This window comes from Pseudophryne corroboree, chromosome 2, assembly GCF_028390025.1.
Source record: "Pseudophryne corroboree isolate aPseCor3 chromosome 2, aPseCor3.hap2, whole genome shotgun sequence".
Lineage (NCBI taxonomy): Eukaryota > Metazoa > Chordata > Amphibia > Anura > Myobatrachidae > Pseudophryne > Pseudophryne corroboree.
This window is the reverse complement of record NC_086445.1, coordinates 167972948-167996384: the sequence shown is the minus strand read 5'-3', so window position 1 is coordinate 167996384 and position 23437 is coordinate 167972948. Positions and strand designations below refer to the sequence as shown.

The 23437-nt window shown below is 47.8% G+C and overlaps 1 protein-coding gene across 2 annotated transcripts in view; it reads right to left on the bottom strand.

Annotated features, from left to right (window-relative positions):
• RCBTB1 (RCC1 and BTB domain containing protein 1) overlaps window positions 1–22892 on the bottom strand; it is a 139424-nt gene extending 116532 nt beyond the window's left edge. The window contains exons 1-2 of one of the 2 annotated variants that reach the window (XM_063951974.1): window positions 22619–22892; window positions 20468–20635 (exon numbers count right to left, since the gene is read on the bottom strand). In XM_063951974.1, coding sequence (XP_063808044.1) covers window positions 20468–20635; window positions 22619–22849 — 399 coding nt within the window. In that variant the 5' untranslated portion in view covers window positions 22850–22892. The remainder of the gene's footprint in view (window positions 1–20467; window positions 20636–22618) is intronic. The other variant, XM_063951975.1, reaches the window with a different exon arrangement.
• Between the last annotated feature and the right edge of the window lie 545 nt (window positions 22893–23437).

Below are 23437 nucleotides of genomic sequence, written 5' to 3'. Positions count from 1 at the left end.
GAAACTGGTCATGAACTGGGGGAGGGGCGACCAGAAAGCATCTGACTTCAACCCTAGGGATCGCAGCCTCATAATCCTGGTGCATTATGATCCCTAAGGCCTAGCGCTGGAGCACCAGTGGTGGCGGCGCGTCAGCTACTGTTCGGTAGTCTCCTCCCAATACAGTGCAGCTGTGTCTGAATTCCCCAACTACGTGGAACCAAATGCCTTACCTTCTCCCCGTGCTCTGGCCACAGCCTGGTAACGTCTGTTGGGCCTGCTAGTATAGCCGACAAAGACGCCCGTCGAGACAGCACTGTACACATGGGTAAGCGTTGTTGCGACCCGGCGGAGAGTTGTTGGAGCGACTCTTTCCAATATGCATATAAGACGCCGTTAGGAAAGATCGCTCAAAAACATAGTAAGACTACAAAAATAAAAGAAATCTTAGGGCTGCCAAACACAGCAGCCCTCTGACCATGGTACGGCTCCTGCCGCACAAAAAAAAAAAAAAAAACACACCCTGATTTGCCTGAGCCAGTGGGCGGAGATATATGGATGGGCCCGTTGCATCCTGGGAGGACTGAAAGCTTGTGATCGTTTGGTGCCAATACGCTGTCGCTCCATCATATCCCATTATCCTGTGGATAACCTGTGGACCCTGGCAGAGAAATAATTCCGATACTCTAGGGTGCAGTGATTCAACACAGTTTGGAAAACCACTGCTCCAGGCCGATACACTTTCCTGCTGTAATGCTGCTAAACACAAAGCACAGTGCATATACTGTAGGTACTCAGGAAACCACCAGTCATACTGCACATGTGCAGGTAATAAAAGGTTATACTACGGACATGTTTGATTTTGCCAGAGTGTAAGGGAGACTTTGCTCTGAGGTATATGATGAAGACCCTAAATAAACTAATGCAGCTCTTCAGGCTGCCCAGATGGCGGTTTAGCGCAATGTACATATAGTATCTTTCAGCAGTAAACTAAATAGTAACATTGCAACAACTAAGTTACTAACAACTTCCATCAACACCTCAGGAAATCTGTACAACTATCAAGCTACTCCAAGCCATGTGGCTGCCATCAACATGGAACGAATTAAGTGTTCAGGTTTTTTCCCCCAGCTACCAATTGTGTGGTGCTCCAGGCCCTAGCACCTTAGGCTGCAGCCTAATGGTTGATTGGGCACTGGATTCTACCACTAGTCTTCACTGGCTCACCTATTACAGAATTCAGGGGTGGGGGGGGAAGCCTCTTTGAAGGCACTTAAAGCCTCATTCACTCCTCCCTCTCTACATCTGACCTCAGATCGATTCACACGTCCCTCCCTTTCCACATTCAATCGATCAATTTGAGTGGTAAGTGCAGTTGTATACCCAGCTTCTGGGGTGGCGAGTGCCATGTTAGATGCACCCCACCCTATGAGTGGTAAGTGTATTGGTGTAGCCTGCTTCTGGGGTGGCAAGTCTATGGTTAACTCTTATTAACTGGCCACTACCTTTCTCATGCACCCCTGTGTGAACTCTTATCCTGAACCTGTCGCAGCTGTGCCTTAGCAATCTAGCCAATGTAAGGTGACTAGTGTACCTTTAAAAGGGGTGGTCTTCAGTTTGCCGGCTGTCAGGATCCCAGCGCACAGTATACCGGTGCCGGAATCCCGACAGCCAGAATACCGACACTCTCCCTGTTGGGGGTCCACGACCCCCCTGGAGGGAGAATAGATAGCGTGGCACATGTAGCGCACCGACGTGCCTGTAAGCAAGGGGCTCATTTGCGCTGTTGGTATGCCGGCGGTTGGGATTCTGGCGCCAGTATGCAGGTTGCTGGGAGCCCGGCCGCCGGCATACCAAACTACACCCCTTTAAAAGCCATAAAGTGTGTGGCAGGTGCACACTAAATCTAGCAGGCAGACTGTGTGAAACAGTAGTCAGGTTTTAAGACTGATAGTGTTGGACCTGCATGAAGGTGGGGTACCTTGGCGATCAGTTTGCAGGCTTCTGTGCATTGGCCAATAAACTAACTAAACCCCCATCATTTATTTATTGAAGTGTTAAGGATAAGTGAGCTTACTTTGGTGAGTGCTGGGATAGATACATATAAAATGTATTATCTATATCTTTTTCATCTACTAGGGGTCACTGGAGTACTCTTGGGATATGGATGGGGGCGTTAGCAGGAAAGGCACTGAATATTTAAATGAGTAACGCTCCTCCATACTCCCAAAGTACCTCAGTGTTTTTTCGGTGCTCGATCAGGATAGAGCACACGGAGAATTCCACGTTATTTCTATTTTTTACTATCAATCCCTTCCCAGCTTAGAAAGAAGCTTGGGTCCAGGATTGTGGAAGCTGCTGCATGCAACTATATTGGCTCGTCAGTGCTCAGCAGAGGAGCAGCGCCATAGACCATATACAGCTCAGCTATTACACTGAGACTGCAGGAGGGAGCTGGACGGAGCTTACCAAGAAGCCCCGTCATAGCCTCCAACATCATCCTAGGGTAACGGCCTTTCAGGTATGTTGCTGGAGGCGGTTAGCTCACGCTACCACCAGATATGCGGGGTCTGGAAAAAGTGTTTGTCCTTTTATTAAGGACTACTACTGTGTGTATCCTGCGTCACCCCCAGCGCCGGCAACAGCCCAGCCGCCGTCTGCCTAGCAGCCGCCGCTGGGTGCTCTCCGCCGCTACGGCTCCCTGTGCCACTGCTCTCCCCCTTCAGAGGTACGGAGCCATGAACTGCGGCTGTCCGCGGACAGCGCTCACTGCTGCCGCGGTCCGTCTGAGGGGGACGCGGGGGAGAGGGGAGGATAGTGCTGCATAGCAGTGGGAGGCCCCATAAACTAAGCTGCATATTAATGCAGCAGGACTCAGAATGTGCACAACAGCAGTAAATCAACTATCAGGCTTTTAAGCCTGTGCTGCATGTGTTACAGATATATGTATATATGCATGTGTTTGTGTATATTCTATTAATAAATTATACATATTTAATTTATTATCTGCTTTATTTTAAGCACATGGCTAGGGGCCATTTTCACTCTACTTCCTGCTTCTTTCAGGAAGGTGCTCTCCTACAACACTCCACCACCGGATGGAGCAGGGGTGTTACTAGGAATTTTGTACAGATCAGGTTTCATATAGTGTAGCCATGTGCACTGCACTTCAGGCTTATATACACTTTAGTAACATTTTTTTTACCGAGTCGTGGGACTTGTCTGTCTTTGTGTATTTGTTTGTCTGTACAAAAAGAGTACGGCAAAATCAAAAAAGCAGCTTAACTGCAATGTCTGTGCGAGTGTGTTACCTGAGGGATCTACCGCATGCACAGTATGTTTTCTAACTACAGCTACAAATACAACCCCTTACCCACAAGGATGGTGGATGTAATGACTGGTTTACAATCTGAGATGGCCGCTGCACGTAAGGAACGTGACCGATCTGAGACTAGGGCAATACCTCCCGAGATACCAGTAGGGGCTCAGGAGATGTCCAGGACTTTGCAGGGGTCACAAAAGTCCAAGTCTAGCTCTATTCCGAAAAATAGTTATCATTTGTCTTATAAAACTTACCAGTTTCAGCTATGTTGCATTATGATTCAATGCCATACCTCATATCGCAAGAATATGAGGAGGGCGAGGTGGCACAGGAGTCAGTGAGGTTACGGATAGCCAGCCATTGATAATCTCATCTGGGCAGTACGTCAGGTTCTAGATTTTACAGACTAAAGAACCTCTTTCAAATGATGAAGTGTTTGCTAAACGACAGATCACCGGTGTGTTTTCCTTATTCAGATTCTCTTAACAAGCCATTAACAGAGGAATGGAAGAATCCGGACAAACTGTTTCCTGTACCTCGTCGGTTTCTGTCTATGACGTCGAAATGGGAAAATCCACCGGCATCAAAACTTTAAGAAGTTAACCATTCCAGTACCAGCTGCTACTACGCTTAAAGACCCGTCAGAGCGTAAGCGAGAAGCTATGCTAAAGTCAATGTATACAGCAGTTGGGGTGTTGCTTATACCTGCTTTAGTGGGAATTTGGGTGAAGGCGGCTGTAATTGCGTGGATAACATTGCTCAAGTCAGCCCTACAGGAAGACCACCTTATACTTCTTGCTGATCACATTGGTGAATCTGCCGAGTATCTTTGTACGGCTTCTATGGACGCCAGCCAGGTTTGTTCTCGCCTTTTAGCTTCACTAGTTGCGGCACGAAGTGCCATCTGGCTGCGTTCTTGGCAGGCGGAGGCCAAACGAGGAGTAGAAGCGTTACCTTACGCTGGAGAGAAGTGGTTTGGTCCGGAATTGGACACATTGATTTATGAGACCACGGGGGGGGGGGGGGGGGATTGGCGGGGAGTCTGTTTTCCTACCATTGCCTACACAGGTACCTAAAACGGAAATACTCTGGGCCAGCATTCAGTTACTTTAGACCTCAGCCCTTTCAAGGCTGTGGTAGAGGAACAACCACATACGGTAGACGACGTGGTTTTCAGCAAACCACTAAGTCATTGGGACGCCAAGACCGCCGACAAGCCAGTGGCATGACTGCCTTCCAGTCTCTCGGATCTTCAGTGGTGGGAGCACGCCTTCAGACGTTTCACTGGGCGTGGTATCAGACATCCACAGATGGGTGGATCCGCAAGTTAGTGTTCAATGGTTACAAAATAGAGTTTGATTATCTTCCAAGACAAAATCTTCCAAGATTTTGTCAAGACAAAAAGGCAGTCCTGCAGACCGCAAGTCAATCTCCCGTAGATTCAGCAGTTTTGATTCTGGTTCCAGTTCACCAACAGGGTCAATGTTACTATTCCAGTCTTTTTGCAGTACCAAAGCCAGATGGCTGTCAGACAGATATTGAACCGAAACGGGGATCAATCGGTAAGTCCCTTACTACAGATTCAAGATGGAATTCCTGCTGTCAGGGATTGCAAATTTAGAGCCACAGGAATTCATTATTTCGCTGGATCTCAAGGATGCGTACTTACACATTCCAATTTGGCCGCCGCATCAGGCGTACTTAAGGTTTGCAGTACAGCAAAACCATTATCAGTTCCAAGCACTACTGTTTGGCTTCTCATCAGCGCCTCGGGTATTCACAAAAATTATGTCTGATAGCTCATCTCAGATCCCTGGGAGTGAGTTCCGTACTTGGAGCTTTGATGAGCAGATAGTCTGTCTCAGCAGACCCTCCAACATGCCTTACTAACATACAATGTTCAGCACGGTTGGATTTTCAACTTCAAGAAATCAAGCCCGATTCCAGCTCAAAGAAATCAATTCCTAGGAATGAATGATTGATTCTAGATCCGGTGGAACAACGAATTTACCTTCCGGAACAGAGCACAAAGTATTCGTCATCTGGTACAGTTAGTGCTCAAACCATAGACAGTCTCGTTGTATTTGTGCATTCGACGGTTAGGAAAGATGGTGGCGTCTTTTGAAGCACTCCAGTTCGGAAGATTTCACTCATCCTTTCCAACTGGATGTTCTCGCACCGTGGTCAGGCTCGCATCTGCAAATTCATAAGATGGTGCGGTTGTCTCCAAGGGCCAGGGTATCGCTGCTTTGGTGGCTCCAAGTTCACAATCTCACCGCAGGGGAAAGGATCGGAGTCTGGAATTGGATAATTCTGACGCAAGTCTGAGGTTGGGGAGCATTGGTCCAAAATTGCCAGCTTCAGGGTCTCTGGTCAGACCAAGAAAGACTACTGTCAATAAATGCCCTGGAACTCAGGGCAACTTGCAACGTGCTGCGACAGGCAGTACACATGCTTCAGTCTCAAACTTTCCAGGTCCAGTCAGACAATGCGACGGCAGTCACATACATCAACAAACAAGGAGGAACTCGAAGTCGCATGCCCATGCGGAAAGTTCCTTGAATTCTCAATTGGGCAGAGAATCACCAGGTGATATTGTCGGGAGTGGACAACTGGAAGGCAGATTCTCAGCAGTCAGGATTTTCATCCAGGAAAATGGTCATTGAATCCAGAAGTGTTCCAGCAGTGGGGTTACCCACAGGTGGATCTAATGGCATCTCGCCAAAATCAAACATCATGGTATGTGTCCAGAACAAGAGATCCAAATGCAGTGGCAGTGGATGCTCTCACGATCACGTGGCCGCACAGCCTTGTGTATCCGTTTCCAGTGCTTCCTCGGTTGCTAAAGCGGATCAAACGAGAGTCCACGACAGTCATACTGGTGGCGCCTCATTGGCCTCAGAGCATGGTTCTCGGATCTCCACAGACTACTCGCATACGATCCTTGGCTGCTCCCGCTACGTCTGGACCTGTAACAGGGTCCGTTCCTTTACCCTGGTTAGCGCGGCTGCGTTTGACGGGGTGGCTGTTGAAACCACTCTTAAGACGAGAGGGCATTCCGGAATCCATTATACCAACCATGTTACGTGCTAGGAAGAAAGTTACGGTAGCTCATTATCACAGGATTTGGCGTGCCTATATAGGGTGGTGTGAAGCTCTGAAGTTTCCGACCTCATCTTTCAAGTTATCCCGTCTTTTGCTAATTTTACAGACTGGGTTAGATGGAGGACTAGGTTTATCTACACTGAAGGTGCAGGTCTCTGCCTTGTCATTTTACTTTCAAAGGTGTTTGGCCCTTTTGCCAACAGTACACACTTTTCTACAAGGTGTCCTCAGAGTACAACCTCCATTTATACCATTTACAGACTCCCCGAGTCTTCATTTTTTGAACCCTTACAACAAGAGGATGTGAAGTTTCTCACTTGGAAAACAGGTTTTTCCTAGCCTTAGCTTCTGCAAGGCGTGTTTCAGAATTGGGTGCCTTGTCATGCAAGCCACCGCATATGGTGTTTTATGATCATAGAGCGGAACTTCGGACGAATCCCGCTTTCCTACCAAAGGTAGTATCATCTTTTCACATCAAACCACCAATTATAGTTCCTGTGTTATCAGAAGGTTCAGGAACTTCAGCTACTTTGGAGGTGGTATGCGCACTACGCGTTATGTAGCCCGACCAACTGTACGTAAAACAGTTACATTGTTTGCTCTATGATGCAGTCAGAATGGGTTAGCCAGCTTCCAAGCAGACATTATCCAGATGGATTAAACTGACCATACGTCAGGCTTATCTTCATGCTAGGCTACAACCGCCTACATCAGTTTTGGCTCATTACACACGTTCTGTGGGAACGTCATGGGCAGCAGGTCGTGGAGCTTCTAACGACGCCACTTTGCCGTGTGGCTACATGGTCATCAGTGCACACATTTGTGCACTTTTACAAGTTTGATACGTTTGCGACATCAGCATCTAGCTTTGGCTGTCTAGTGTTACAGGTGCCAAACAGCTCTCCCGCCCAAGGGGGAAACTTTGGTATGTTCCATGAGTACTCCAGTGACCCCTAGTGGATGAAAAAGGATTATGGTACTTACCAGATAAATCCTTTTCTTTGAATCCACAGGGGGCACTGGATGCCCACCCAGAGCAGTTTTCACCTGGTTTCTGGCAAGTTCAGTGGATCTTATGGTAACACATTCTCACCGATTATTAAGATGTTACGGTTATAGCTATTACGTGCCAACTGTTTAGTTGTCCGTTACGTTGTGTCAACTTCATTGTTGTCCGTTATGTTATAATGTTATATGTAATTCTCTATTGTTCATCTTCTCTATCACTCCTAATCGGCTCAGTAAAAAACACTGAGGTACTTTGGGAGTATGGAGGAGGGAGGAGTTACTATTTTAAATATTCAGTGCCTATCCTGCTAACACCCCGTCCATATCCCAAGAGTTCTCCAGTGCCCCCTGTGGATTCAAAGAAAAGGATTTATCTGGTAAGTAACAAAATTCTATTATCTTACCATTTGCTTTGTCCCTGTACAGTCTTCCTGAACCTTTTCATATTGTAGTGTTTATACCATTATGCTCCCCCTGGAGGGCACTATGTACACTTGCTGGTGCCATACATAATGATTAAATACTAAAAATAAAGATTTTACTCACCGGTAAATATATTTCTCGTAGTCCGTAGTGGATGCTGGGGACTCCGTAAGGACCATGGGGATTAGCGGCTCTGCAGGAGACTGGGCACAACTAAAGAAAGCTTTAGGACCACCTGGTGTGCACTGGCTCCTCCCACTAAGACCCTCCTCCAGACCTCAGTTAGGATACTGTGCCCGGAAGAGCTGACACAATAAGGAAGGATTTTGAATCCCGGGTAAGACTCCTACCAGCCACACCGTATAACTCGTGATACTATACCCAGTTAACAGTATGATAACTGAGCCTCTCAGAAGGCTCAACAATAACCCTTTAGTTAAGCAATAACTATATACAAGTATTGCAGACAATCCGCACTTGGGATGGGCGCCCAGCATCCACTACAGACTACGAGAAATAGATTTACCGGTGAGTAAAATCTTATTTTCTCTAACGTCCTAAGTGGATGCTGGGGACTCCGTAAGGACCATGGGGATTATACCAAAGCTCCCAAACGGGCGGGAGAGTGCGGATGACTCTGCAGCACCGAATGAGCAAACTCTAGGTCCTCCTCAGCCAGGGTATCAAACTTGTAGACTCTTGCAAGAGTGTTTGAACCCGACCAAGTAACAGCTCGGCAAATTTGTAAAGCAGAGACCCCTCGGGCAGCCGCCCAAGAAGAGCCCACTTTCCTCGTGGAATGGGCTCTCACAGATTTAGGGTGCGGCAGTCCACCCGCAGAATGTGCAAGTTGAATCGTGCTACAGATCCAGTGAGCAACAGTCTGCTTAGAAGCAGGAGCACCCAGCTTGTTGGGTGCATACAGGATAAATAGCGAGTCAGTTTTCCTGACTCCAGCCGTCCTGGAAACACTTTTCAGGGCCCTGACTACGTCCAGAAACTTGGAATCCTCCAAGTCCCAAGTAGCCGCAGGCACCACAATAGGTTGGTTCACATGAAAAACTGCTACCACCTTAGGAAGGAATTGGGAACGAGTCCTCAATTCCGCCTTATCCATATAAAATACAGATAAGCACTTTTGACAAAGCCGCCAATTCTGATACACGCCTGGCCGACGCCAAGGCCCACAGAATGACCACTTTCCACCTGAGGTATTGTAGCTCTACGGATTTAAGTGGCTCAACTCAATGCGACTTCAGGAAATCCAACACTACGTTGAGATCCCACGGTGCCACTGGAGGCACAAACGGGGGCCGACTATGCAGCACTCCCTTAACAAAAGTCTGAACTTCAGGCAGTGAAGCCAGTTCTATTTTAGAAGAAAATCGATAGAGCCGAAATCTGGACCTTAATGAAACACAATTTTAGGCCCATAGTCACCTCTGACTGTAGGAAGTGCAGAAATCGACCTAGCTGAAATTCCTCCTTTGGGGCCTTACTGGCCTCACAGCACGCAACATATTTCTGCCATATGCGGTGATAATGGTTTGCGTTCACTTCTTTCCTAGCTTTAAATAGCATAGGGATAGCTTCCTCCGGAATGCCTTTTTCCTTCAGGATCCGGCGTTCAACCGCCATGCCGTCAAATGCAGCCGCGGTACGTCTTGGAACAGACAGGCCCCCTGCTGCAGCAGGTCCTGTCTGAGCGGCAGAGGCCATGGGTCCTCTGAGATCATTTCTTGGAGTTCTGGGTACCAAGGTCTTCTTGGCCACCCGGAATAATGAGTATAGTTCTTACTCCTCTCCTTCTTATTATTCTCATTACCCTGGGTATGAGAGGCAGAGAAGGGAACACATACACCGACTGGCACACCCACGGTGTTACCAGAGCGTCCACAGCTATTGCCTGAGGGTCCCTTGACCTGGCGCAATATCTTTGTAGCTTTTTGTTGAGGCGGGACGTTATCCTGTCCACCTGTGGCCTTTCCCCACGGTGTACAATCATTTGGAAGACTTCTGGATGAAGTCCCCACTCTCCCAGGTGGAGGTCGTGTCTGCTGAGAAAGTCTGCTTCTCAGATGTCCACTCCGGGAATGAACACTGCTGACAGTGCTAACACATGATTTTCCGCCCATCGGAGAATCCTTGTGGCTTCTGTCATCGCCATCCTGCTTCTTGTGCCGCCCTGTCGGTTTACATGAGCGACCGCCGTGATGTTGTCTGACTGGATCAGCACCGGCCGGTGTTGAAGCAGGGGTCTAGCCTGACTTAGGGCATTGTAAATGGCCCATAGTTCCAGAACATTTATGTGTAGGGAAGTCTCCTGACTTTTCCATAGGCCTTGGAAGTTTCTTCCCTGTGTGACTGCCCCCCAGCCTTGAAGGCTGGCATCCGTGGTCACCAGGACCCAGTCCTGTATGCCGAATCTGCGGCCCTCTAGAAGATGAGCACTCTGCAGTCACCACCACAGTGACACCCTGGCCCTTGGAGACAGGGTTATCCGCCGATGCATCCGAGGATGCGACCCGGACCACTTGTCCAACAGATCCCACTGGAAGATCCTTGCATGGGACTTGGCGAATGGAAATTCTTTGTAAGAAGCTACCATCTTTCCCAAGGCTCGCGTGCATTGAAGCACCGATACCTGTATTTGTATTAGGAGGTCTCCGCCTAGAGACGCCAACTCCTTGGACTTCTCCTCCGGGAGAAACCCTTTTTATCCTGTTCTGTGTCCAGAACCATACCCAGGAACAGTAGAAGCGTCGTAGGAACCAGCTGCGACTTTGGAATATTCAGACTCCAGCCGTGCTGTTGTAGCACTTCCCGAGATAGTGCTACTCCGACGAACAACTGCTCCCTGGACCTCGCCTTTATAAGGAGATCGTCCAAGTACGGGATAAGTACTTCGGCCATTACCTTGGTAAATACCCTCGGTGCCAGGAACAGACCAACGGCAACGTCTGGAATTGGTAATGACAATCCTGTACCACAATTTTGAGGTACACCTGGTGAAGAGGGTAAATAGGGACATGCAGGTAAGTATCCTTGATGTCCAGTGATACCCTGAAATTTTCCAGGCTTGCAATAATCGCCCTGAGCGATTCCATTTTGAACTTGAACCTTCGTATATAAGTGTTCAAGGATTTCAATTTTAGAATGGGTCTCACCAAACCGTCTGGTTTCAGTACCACAACATTTTGGAATAGTAACCCCGGCCTTGTTGAAGGAGGGGTACCTTGATTTCACCTGCTGGAAGTACAGCTTGCGAATTGCCGCCAGTACTACCTTTCTCCGAGGGCAGCAGGCAAGGCTGATGTGAGACAACGGCGGGGGGGGGGGGGGGGGGGGGGGGAGTCGTCTCGAACTCCAGCCTGTATCCCTCTGATACTACTTGCAGAACCCAGGGATCCACCAGTGGGCAAGCCCACTGGTCCCTGCAGTTCCCGAGACGCGCCCCCACCGCACCTGTCTCCACCTGTGGAGCCCCAGCGTCATGCGGTGGACTCAGAGGAAGCGAGGGAAGATATTTGATCCTAGGAACTGGCTGACTGGTGCAGCTTTTTCCTTCTTCCCTTGTCTGTGCAGAAAGGAAGCGCCTTTGATCCGCTTGCTTTTCTGAAGCCGAAAGGACTGTACCTGAAAATACGGTGCTCTTAGGCTTTTGTGAGGAAACCCGAGGTAAAAAATTTTCTTCCCAGCTGTTGCTGTGGATACGAGGTCCCAGAGACCATCCCCAAACAATTCCTTACCCTTATAAGGCAGAATCTCCATGTGCCTTTTAAATGCAGCATCACCTGTCCACTGCCGGGTTTCTAATACCCTCCTGGCAGAATGGACATTGCATTAATTCTGGATGCCAGCCGGCAAATATCCCTCTGTGCATCCTTTATATATAAGACAACGTCTTAAATATGCTCAATGTTAGCAAAATATTATCCCCGTCTTAGCGTATTATTATCTGACAGGGTATCAGACCACGCTGCAGCAGCACTATTTATGCTGAGGCAATTGCAGGTTTCAGTATATAACCTGAGTGTGTAAATACAGACTTCAGGATCGCCTCCTGCTTTTTATCAGCAGGTTCCTTCAAGGTGGCCGTATCCTAAGACGGCAGTGCCACCTTTTGACAAACGTGTGAGCGCCTTATCCACCCTAAGGGATATCTCCCAACGTGACCTATCCTCTGGCGGGAAAGGGTACGCCATCAGTAACTTTTTAGAAATTACCAGTTTCTTATCGGGGGAAACCACGCTTCTTTACCCACTTCATTCATTCATCTGATGGGGGAACAAAACACTGGCTGCTTTTTCTCCCCAAAAATAAAACCCCTTTTATGTGGTACTTGGGTTCATGTCAGAAAATGCGTAACACATTTTTCATTGCCGAGATCATGTAACGGATGTTCCTAGTGGATTGTGTATATGTCTCAACCTCGTCGACACTGGAGTCAGACTCCGTGTCGACATCTGTGTCTGCCATCTGAGGTAACGGGCGTTTTTTTTGAGCCCCTGATGGCCTTTGAGACGCCTGGGCAGGCGCGGGCTGAGAAGCCGGCTGTCCCACAGCTGTTACGTCATCCAGCCTTTTATGTAAGGAGTTGACACCGTCGGTTAATACCTTCCACCTATCCATCCACTCTGGTGTCGGCCCCACAGGGGGCGACATCCCATTTATCGGCCTCTGCTCCGCCTCCACGTAACCTTCCTCATCCAACATGTCGACACAGCCGTACCAACACACAGGGAATGCTCTGACTGAGGACAGGACCCCACAAAGTCCTTTGGGGAGACAGAGAGTATGCCAGCACACACCAGAGCGCTATATAATGCAGGGATTAACACTATAACGGAGTGATTTTTCCCCAAATAGCTGCTTGTATACATATATTGCGCCTAAATTTAGTGCCCCCCCTGTTTTTAACCCTTTGAGCCTGAAAACTACAGGGGAGAGCCTGGGGAGCCGTCTTCCAGCTGCACTGTGAAGAGAAAATGGCGCCAGTGTGCTGAGGGAGAAGCCCCGCCCCTTTTCCAACTGACTTTCTCCCGCTTTTTCTGGAATACTGGCAGGGGTAATTTTACATCTATATAGCCTCTAGGACTATATATGATGTAGATTTGCCAGCCAAGGTGTCATATATTGCCCTCAGGGCGCCCCCCCCCCCCCCCCAGCGCCCTGCACCCATCAGTGACCGGAGTGTGAGGTGTACATGAGGAGCAATGGCGCACAGCTGCAGTGCTGTGCGCTACCTTGGTGAAGACCGAAGTCTTCTGCCGCCGATTTTCCGGACTCTTCATGCTTCTGGCTCTGTAAGGGGGACGGCGGCGCAGCTCCAGGAACGAACACCAAGGTCGGGTCCTGCGGTCGATCCCTCTGGAGCTAATGGTGTCCAGTAGCCTAAGAAGCCCAAACTACCACCTGTTAGGTAGGTTCGCTTCTTCTCCCCTTAGTCCCTCGCTGCAGTGAGTCTGTTGCCAGCAGATCTCACTGTAAAATAAAAAACCTAAATATACTTTCTTTCTAGGAGCTCAGGAGAGCCCCTAGTGTGCATCCAGCTCAGCTGGGCACAAGAATCTAACTGTGGTCTGGAGGAGGGTCTTAGTGGGAGGAGCCAGTGCACACCAGGTACTCCTAAAGCTCTCTTTAGTTGTGCCCAGTCTCCTGCGGAGCCGCTAATCCCCATGGTCCTTACGGAGTCCCCAGCATCCACTTAGGACGTTAGACAAATTTAAGTTTGCATTTATTCTGGGGATACTCATTCTACTTATAGGACTTTGCTGATCTCATGTATTAAAACATGCAGGTGCAATTAGAATATTATAGTATACAGATAGTCATGAGCGCTCCTTTGTTGTCTTATTTTGACTTTAAGTGGACTACCTATTCCCATTAGGAGCAGCAGCACCATCTGGTTTATGTACTCATTCAGCCAAATGTAATAGCCTCAGATTTCCAGAGGTGTGGGACATTTGTTTGAATCTGCCTATTTTTTTTTAAACCGCAACCATTTACAAAGCAATACCATGTTTGCAGATTCGCATTAAAGTCCTGCACCTCAGGAACCTCAGAGGCAATAGCATTTAGCCGGTCTGTTTAGATGCAGACATTCTCATAATAGAATACAGCAGTTAAGAATATCCAATAATTGATTAACAAGTACCAGTAAAATGACCTTGCCTTGCAAGCTAATGGGGAGGAGAGGGAAAGAGCAGATGTTTTCATGTGACCATACCATGCAATGAAGCAACTTCTCATCTCTTTATATGAGCAGAACTATTGAACTAAATAAATGCACACTGTACATGAATGCACATTTTTAACTGTCAGCAGCAAAATGTAAAGTTAATCAAATGTTAAATGAAGACTAGGCTGCATATAAGCAAGGAAGGTGTAAATAGGATTTTAATTGCCTACCTGTAAATCCTTTTCTCGTAGTCTGTAGAGGATGCTGGGATCCATTTTCGTACCATAGGGTATAGACGGTTCCGCAGGAGCCTTCAGCACTTTAAGACTTTTCAACAGTGTGAACTGGCTCCTCCCTCTATGCCCCTCCTCCAGGCCTCAATATAGGAACTGTGCCCGAGGAGACGGACAACTTTGAGAGAAGAATTTACATTAAACTAGTGGCGAGATTCACACCATACAAAACATGCCACCTAACATAGCTTTCAACATAAACCATGCTAACGTGCATGCATAACGCAACAGCTGTGAACATCTTAACACATGAGAACCTGTGTAAAAAGATAAAAACATAATTCTGCAGGAAAAGTGAGCACTGGGCGGGCGCCCAGCATCCTCTACGGACTACGAGAAAAGGATTTACCGGTAGGTAATTAAAATCCTATTTTCTTACATCCTAGAGGATGCTGGGGTCCATTTTAGTACCATGGGTATGTACCAAAGCTCCCAGTACAGGCGGAAAAGTGCTAATGTTCCTGTAGAACTGACTGACCAAACTGAAGGTAGTCAGCAACCAAGGTGTCAAACCTATAAAAGTTAGCAAATGTGTTTGCCCCTGACCAAGTAGCTGCTCAGCAAATTTGCAACGCCGATACACCCCGAGCAGCCGCCCAGGAAGAACCCACTTTCCTTGTAGAGTGGGCCTTTACCAAACTCGGTAATGGCAATCCTGACGTGGAATAAGCGTGCTGAATGGTACCTCTGATACAGCGCGCAATAGTCTGCTTAGAAGCACAACCCCCAATCTTGTTGGGGTCAGAGGACAAAAAGATTGTTTTCTTTATCTGAGCCGTTCTTGCAACATAAGTCCTCAACGCTCTGAAGACAACCAAGGACTTGAAACGGCTGAGGTGTCAGAAGCCACTGGCACCACCACAGGTTGGTTGATATGGAAATAAGACAACCTTTGGAAGAAAATGCTGACACGTCTGCAGTTCAGCTCTATCTTCATGGGGGAAAAAAAAAAAAAAAAGTCAAATAAGGACTCGTGTGACAGAGCCCCTAATTCAGACACTTGTCTGCCTAAGGCCAAGGCCAACAGCAGAACCACTTTCCAAGTGAGAAACTTCAACTCTACCTCTTGGCTCAAACCAGTCAGATTTAATGAACTGCAACACCACATTAAGATCCCATGGCGCCGCAGAAATCCCCTTCATGAACGTCTGGACCTCAGGAAGGGAAGCCAACTGTTTCTGAAAGAAAGTGGACAAGGCTGGAATTTGGACCTTGATAGACCCTAATCTCAAGCCAGCATCCACACCCACCTGTAGAAATAGGAAAAGACATCCTAATTTAATCTCCACAGCAGGAGACTTCTTGGATTCACACCAACATACATATTTTCTCCAAATACGATGGTAATGTTTGGATGTTACCCCTTTGCTGGCCAGAATAAGTGGGAATGACTTCATTGGGAATACCCTTACGGGCTAGGATCTGGCGCTCAGCCATGCCGTCAAATGCAGCTGTAGTAAAGCAGGTCCTCACGAAGAGGAAGAGGCTGAGGATCTTCCAGTAATAACTCCTGAAGCTCTGGATACCAAGCCCTTCTTGGCCAGTCTGGAGCAATGAAAATTGCTTGAACCCTTGTTCTTCGGATGATCTTGAGAACTTTTGGTATTAGTGGAAGTGGAGGGAACAGATACACTGACTGAAACACCCACTGGGTCACCAGTGCATCCACTGCTATTGCTTGTGGGTCTCTTGACCTGGAACAATATTTCTGAAGCTTCTTGTTGAGATGTGATGCCATCATATCTACTTGAGGAACGCCCCAACAATCTGCTACCTCTGCAAAAAGACTTCTTGGTGGAGGCCCCATTCTCCTGGATGGAGATAGGGTCTGCTGAGGAAGTCCGCTTTCCAGTTGTCCACTCCCGGAATGAAAATTGCAGACAGAGCTTTTGCATGTCTTTCTGCCCAGGAGTATCTTTGTCACCTCTGCCATTGCTGCTCTGCTTTTTGTTCCGCCCTGGTGGTTTATGTAAACTACATTGTCTGACTGGATCTGTATGGGACAACCTTGAAAAAGGTGTGCTGCTTGATGAAGGCTGTTGTACACAGCTCTCAATTCCAGAATGTTTATGTGAAGGAGTACTTCTTGACTATCGTCCTTGGAAGCTTTTCCCTTGCATGACTTCTCCCCAACCTCGGAGGCTTGCATCTGTGGTCACCAGGATCCAAGTCTGAAACCTGAGCCCTGCGTCCCTCCAGGAGGCGAGAATGTTAAAGCCACCACAAAAGTGAAATTCTGGCTTTTATGGACAGGATTATCCTCCGGTGCATGTGTAGATGCAATCCAGACCACTTGTCCAGCAAGTCCCATTGAAACACCCTGGCGTGGAATCAGCCAAATTGTAGAGCCTCGTAGGCCGCTACCATCTTCCCCAGCAGGCAGATGCACTGATGAAATCGATACACGTGCTGGTTTTAAAACTTGTTTGACCATCCTCTGGATCTCCAGAGCCTTTTCCACCGGTAGGAATACTTTCTGTGCTTCTGTATCCAATATCATTCCCAGAAATAACCTCATTGTGGGTTCCAATTGTGATTTTGGAAGGTTTATGATCCAACCGTGCTGTTGAAGCACTGTCAGGGAAAGTGCAATGTTCTGCACTAGTTTCTCCCTGGATCTCGCTTTTATGAGATCGTCCAAGTATGGGATGACCGACTCCTTTCTTGCAAAGAAAAACCATCATCTCCGCCATCACCTTGGTGAATATTCTCAGCTGTGGAAAGCCCGAAAGGCAGGTTTGGAACTGGTAGTGGCAGTCCTACACCGCAAAGCTCAGGTATGCCTGATGCGGCGGGCAGATGGGAACATGTAAATAAGCATCTTTGCTGTCCATAGATACCAGAAATTCCTTTTCCTCTAAGCTGGAGATCACCGCTCTCAGGGATTCCATCTTGAATTTGAACCTTTTCAAATAAAGGTTCAGAGTCTTTAGGTTTAAAATTGGTCTGACCAAGCCATCTGGTTTCAGCACTACAAACAGGCTTGAATAAAACCTTTTTTCCTGTTGTGACACAGGAACTAAGGAAATTACATTGTCTTGACATAATTTCTGTATTGCATTCAGCACTTTTGCTCTGTCCTGAACAGAAGCTGGTTAGGCCGATTTGAAAAATCAGCATGGGGGAAGGTCCTGAAATTCCAATTTGTACCCTTGGGATACTATCTGCAATACCCAAGGATCTAGATCTGAGTGAACCCAGACCTGGCTGAAAGACCGTAGACGTGCCCCCACCTGATCGTACTCCTGCAGGGGAGCCCCATCGTCATGCTGGAGATTTTAGCAGAAGTTGCCGTTAACTTCTGCTCCTGCGAGCCTGATTGTGTTGTAGATTTTTTACCTCTTCCTGCGAAGGGGGGTACCCTTTGCCTTTTTGGACTTGTTGGGCCGAAAGGATTCCATTGTATGAGAATGAAATCCTTTCCTAGGTGGAGCAGCTGCGGAAAACAGAAATGCTGACTTGCCTGATGTAGTTGAAATCATGGCATCCAGCTGGTCTCCAAAGAGTGCTTCTCCATTGTAAGGAAGCGCCTCAATATTTTTTTGATTCTGCATCAGCATTCCATTGGCGGATCCACAGCGTGCTGCGGGCTGAAATAGTCATAGCAGAGGATCTTGAACTCAGCAACCCAATATCCTTCATAGCTTCAACTAAGTAACCTGCAGCATCTTTGATACGGCCGAGAGTCAGGACTATTTCTTCCCTATCAACTGTGTCTGTTAACAAGCAAGTTGTCAGACCATTTTTACCACAGCGTTACCCACCCACGCACAAGCAATGGTGGGCCTAAGCACCGTTCCATTAGCCGTATATGGATTTTAAGGTCATTTTTAATTTACAGTCAGCTGGATCATTTAAAGAGGCTGAACCAGGGACAGGCAAAACTATTTTACTAGACAGCCAAGAAACTGAGGTGTCTATCATTGGGGGCGTCTCCCATTTGTTCCTGTCTTCCTTAGGGAAAGGGTACGCTACACGTATCCTTCTGGGAATGGTAAAATTTCTTCCCTGGGTTAGTCCAAGATTCTTCAAAGAACGCAATCAACTCCTTTGAAGGAGGAAGAGTCACAACCTGCTTTTTATTTAATTTAAAATAATCCTTTTCCTCTGGGACCAGTGTTGTTTCAGAAAACTCCAACACGTCCTTTATAGCGACTATCATACATTGTATGCTTTTGGCTAATTTGGGGTCTACCCCTCTCAAATCTCCAGTGTCGACGTCGGAAGCTGTGTCTTTGTCCCCTTGCATTATCTGGGCCAGTGACCTTTTCTGGGAACTGGATATGACCCGAGTGGATGATATGGAGGGGTCAGTAAACAGTGCATCCTCCACAGACTGCCTCCAATATTTAGTCTGTTGTTCAGACTCAGAATTTCTTTGCAAGAATTGACATTCTTTTGCAACATTCTCACCCACTCCGGCTCCTTCTGAGAGGGAAGGGCCACCACATTACCCTCTTGTGCATCTAAAATGGGTTCTTCCTGGGAAGAACCTTCCCCAATGTCTGACATGTTACACACACTTACACCTCTATCACACAGGGGAGCTGTTGGGGACAGAGCCACACTAAAGTCTGTCAGAGACAGAGGGATTTGCCAGTCCACACACTGCGCCTTATTGTGAATTGTGGAAATATTACCCACTTACAGCGCATATACCAATAATAGGCCCACAGACCTAATTATAATGCACACTCTGCCCCTTCTATAACACCCTGTACTTGTATCAGCAATGTAATATTTATACTGGCTGGGGATGGCACATCAGCAGCTGTACAAGTATGTACCCTTTTTGCCAGTGAGTGTAAGGTTTTAAAACATGCCCTCAGAGCACGCCCCCACCCCCTTGTGCTGAGACATGGCGCTCAGCGTCCCGCCGCTGCGCGTGTACCTGTATGCCGCCAATGATGACCGGAGGATCCCCTCTCTGCAGGACTCCGGTAATATACTCACCAGCCTACTAACTTTTGGCTCTGTTAGGGGGTGGCGGCAATGCTGTGGGAGTGAATGCTGGCCAGGCTTGGGCCGTGTTCAGTATCCTTCAGGAGCTAATGGTGTCCTGTCAGCAGAAGCAGAACCATTAACTAATTGAGAAGTTGGTTCCTACTTCCCCCCCCTAAGTCCCACGAAGCAGGGAAGCTGTTGCCAGCAGCTTCCCTGTAAAATAAAAAACCTAAGAAAGTCTTTCCAGCAAAGCTCTGTAGAGCTCCACTAGTGTGCATCCAGTCTCCTGGGCACATTTTCTAAACATTTTCTGGAGGAGGGGCATACAGTGAGGAGCCAGTTCACACTGTTGAAGTCTTAAAGTTGTTGAAGCTTTCTCTTTCACTTCTTTGTAGCTTTACAGAGTAACCACAGCGGATGCAAGACAAGGTCGAGACATGGTGGATTTTGGGATTTTCCTGCAGAACAGTCTATACCCCATGGTACTAAAATGGACCCCAGCATCCTCTAGGACGTAAGAGAAAGATACAAGCTTAGGGCATAATGTACAATTCCTATATACAAGGTGCTAGTTTTAAAGTTAACTGACAGAGGATAATACTTTGAGGGAGGTGCAGTCTTTCTATGCAATGTTACTTAATGCAACTTTTAGGCTAACTTTCAGAAGCCACCATAGTGGATCCAGACAGCTTCTTAATGGAATCTACCACGTAAGTAGTGAAGTTATCATGCTGTACAGTCCGTGACTAGGTTGACAGGTAAACAAGCACATAATCTTTTTTTTTTTATAGCTGCAGCACAACGCAAGTCTTCTCAGACACACAAGTCAATTGCTATATAGATTTAATAATTTGCGTTCTTGACAGACTGACGTTATTGACATCACATGGGGTGGTCTTCTGTATGCCGACTGACGGGATCCCGGCGCACAGTATACCGGCGCCGGGATCCCGACAGCTGGCATACCGACACTTATTCTCCCTCGTGGGGGTCCACGACCCCCCTGGAGGGAGAATAAAATAGTGTGGCACGCGTAGCGAGCCCGCAAGGGGCTCATTTGCGCTCGCCACACTGTCGGTAAGCCGGCGGTCGGGCTCCCGGCGCCGGTATGCTGGTCTGCTGGTCGCCGGGAGCCCGACCGCCGGCATATCGTCGTAGTGAACCCATCACATGAGCATTCATCAGCTGGAATGGCCTCACATCTTACCTTACCTCATTGTTGTCAGTAGTATAGATTACTTCATTGGCACAAGTTCCAAAAACAGACGTTTGCCGGATGGATGACACCTCTTGGGCTGAAAGCAAAGTGAATAAAGGCCACTTCCCAAAATCCACCATGTCTCGACCTTGTCTTGCATCCGCTGCGGTTACTCTGTAAAGCTACAAAGAAGTGAAAGAGAAAGCTTCAACAACTTATTTCAGTACACTTGCTTAGAGCATTAAACTCCATTTCATGTGTATTTTTTGAAGGTAAAGCACTTTCCCATGCATTAAAGCCAATCTCTGGGGGGGACCCATAGTGCTGCAAACAGAGTGGTGTGAATTCAGGGCAACAGCGGGCAGCGAGACGTGCAAGATGCTGTTGCAATAACTGCTCGCACCCTTTCCCTACAATTGGATTGAACCCTTAGGATAATAAGTATTGCAATCATATACTGCCTACACCCAGTCTTAGGCCAGTAAGACAGTGAATTCACAAGCAACGCTTAAGCGTCAATGAGGTTCCAATGGCAAGCTGTTCGCAGAAGCTGCATTCTCGCTCCCAATGCACGGGATTAGCAGTGTTAGGCAGCTTCTCCAGTGCCAAGTGCAGGGCATGCTGTAGTCAAGATGCATCCAGCACTTGATACCAGCCCCAAAGCCCTGCTTTACATGGATTTCTACATGCACCCTAGATCCAGAAATCCACTATAAGTGCAGCCTTTGGATTGGTCGTCCAAAACAATTGTATTAGCTCCCAGACACTACAGCTCTAAAAGGTTAGAAACCTAAGCTATATTCGTCATCCCTTATTTACTAACATTTATATAGTACCATCCTATTCCATTGTGCTTTACAATTGCGAACAAAATGAAACTGCATGATATCATGTAGATAGGAGGAGAGGCCTGCTCACAAGCTGACAACCTATAAGCAGATAGGAATTGGATACCAGAGGGTAAGTGCATGTTGAGAATTAAAACCGAATTCAGCATTTTCCTACAGCAACTGCTGTGACGAAGGGCTACAAATTGTATGACTGAACCAATAAGTGGAACTTTGTTTTCAGATTAGTGAAACTAATTCACAGGATTCTAAAGTCTTTGAAACAGGCCCTTTAATAGCACAACTTCCTGTCAGACTATACACTGGTTTTAGTGATATCCAGGCTGCAGCACAGATGGTTTAATCAAAATAACTGAGCTACTAATTAAGTCACCTGGGCTGAAGCCTGGATATCACTAAAACCTGCATTACAAATGAGGACACTTAGGAGAATTAGGCATTCAACACGCAAGGCCAGCGCTTTAGCCTATAGCTACTAATCATACATTTGCTTTTATTTTAAAAGCAGTACCAGAAAGCCTGATACCAGCAACTATTTATGAATAGTAATCTGGACGCCAGTGCATCTACATCTCCCCTAATAGCTGCAACTCATAATAGTGTTGTTTACCCAAGGTGATCCTAACACAGCTCCAGTTCCCCAAAATACAGAGCAATTGATTTAATTACCAATAACACTGCCAGTTCCACCGATTTAGCACTCACCTCTGCCACCCATACAGTAGCACTTCATGGTTCCATTGCCAGAATGCCAATGGCAAAAGGCAGCCACCACATGGCACTCACCCCTGAGAGTTTACCACACACATTTCTGAACCACCAGAGGAGTGGCAATAGCCCAGCTGCAGACTGGTCGCCGTGCTGGAACACAGCAGAAAAACACCCCATAAGGCTTTTGCCAGAGGGTACATGGCTACCCTGCTGTGACCCAGATGGGCGACAGTGACCAGTTATAGCCCCCTGCCGGAAGGTACAGAGGATGCGCCTCAGACAGACTAGAGCAGGCATTCCCAAAAACGGTCCTCAAGGCACACCAACAGTGCAGGTTTTAGTGATATCCAGGCTGCAGCACAGATGGTTAAATCAAAATAACTGAGCTACTAATTAAGTCACCTGGGCTGAAGCCTGGATATCACTAAAACCTGCACTGTTGGTGTGCCTTGAGGACCGTGGTTGGGAATGCCTGGACTAGAGGCTGCCATGGAACTACAAATCCCACCATGCCCTGGCAGCCCCCACACGTATGAGAGTGCGCCGCAGAGGAAGCAGACCCCACAGTGGCCTCACTGACACCCGCCCTGGCAGCTACGTTCTCACCGGATGCAGCGGCGGCGGGGACTCAACGACGGTAGGGTATTCCAGATCGGCAGCGTAGAACCAACTCGCCACCCGGCAGACTCCGCAACTGGGGTGAGAGCAGGTGTGCGGAGTAACACGGCTATCGGCCGTTAACCTCTGCCTCTGACCACGGGCCGTCACCATAGGCACACGCCGCTGACGGGCTCCGACTCCGAGCACTAGATCACGTGGGCGGCCAGCAAATGCCATGTCACGTGACTCTGCTGTCCCTGATAAGAATAACTGAGCGCTGCACGGCGGGAGTTTAAATAACGCGCGCTGATTGGTCCGCGGCTCCTGGATAGTGACGGTTGGAGGGAATGTCCCGCCCCCCGTATAACTGTTTTGTGTATGGGCAGAGAGAGTAGGCAGCAGCCGCATCTGTCAGCTTTTTACTGTCGACGGTTTCGATGGATGGCGAGACCCGGGTGTGGATCATTAGATCGACAGTGTCTAGGTCGACCACTATAGGTCGACAGGGTCAGAAGGTCGACATGTTCTAGGTCAAAGGGTCGACATGAGTTTTTAATGTTTTTTTGGTGTCATTTTCTTCGTAGAGTGACTGGGAACCCCAATTAGTGCACCGTGTCCCCTCGCATGGCTTGCGAATGGCAAGGTGCCTCGCTCCGCTACCGCTTTGCTCGGCACAGATTACCATTCCAATCGTAGTCCATGTGGATCGTTAAGTATGAAAAAGTAAAAAAGTTGTTTTTAAAAAACAAACAAACCTCATGTCGACCTTTTGACCTGTCGACCTAGAACATGTCGACCTAGTGACTGTCAACCTATAGTGGTCGA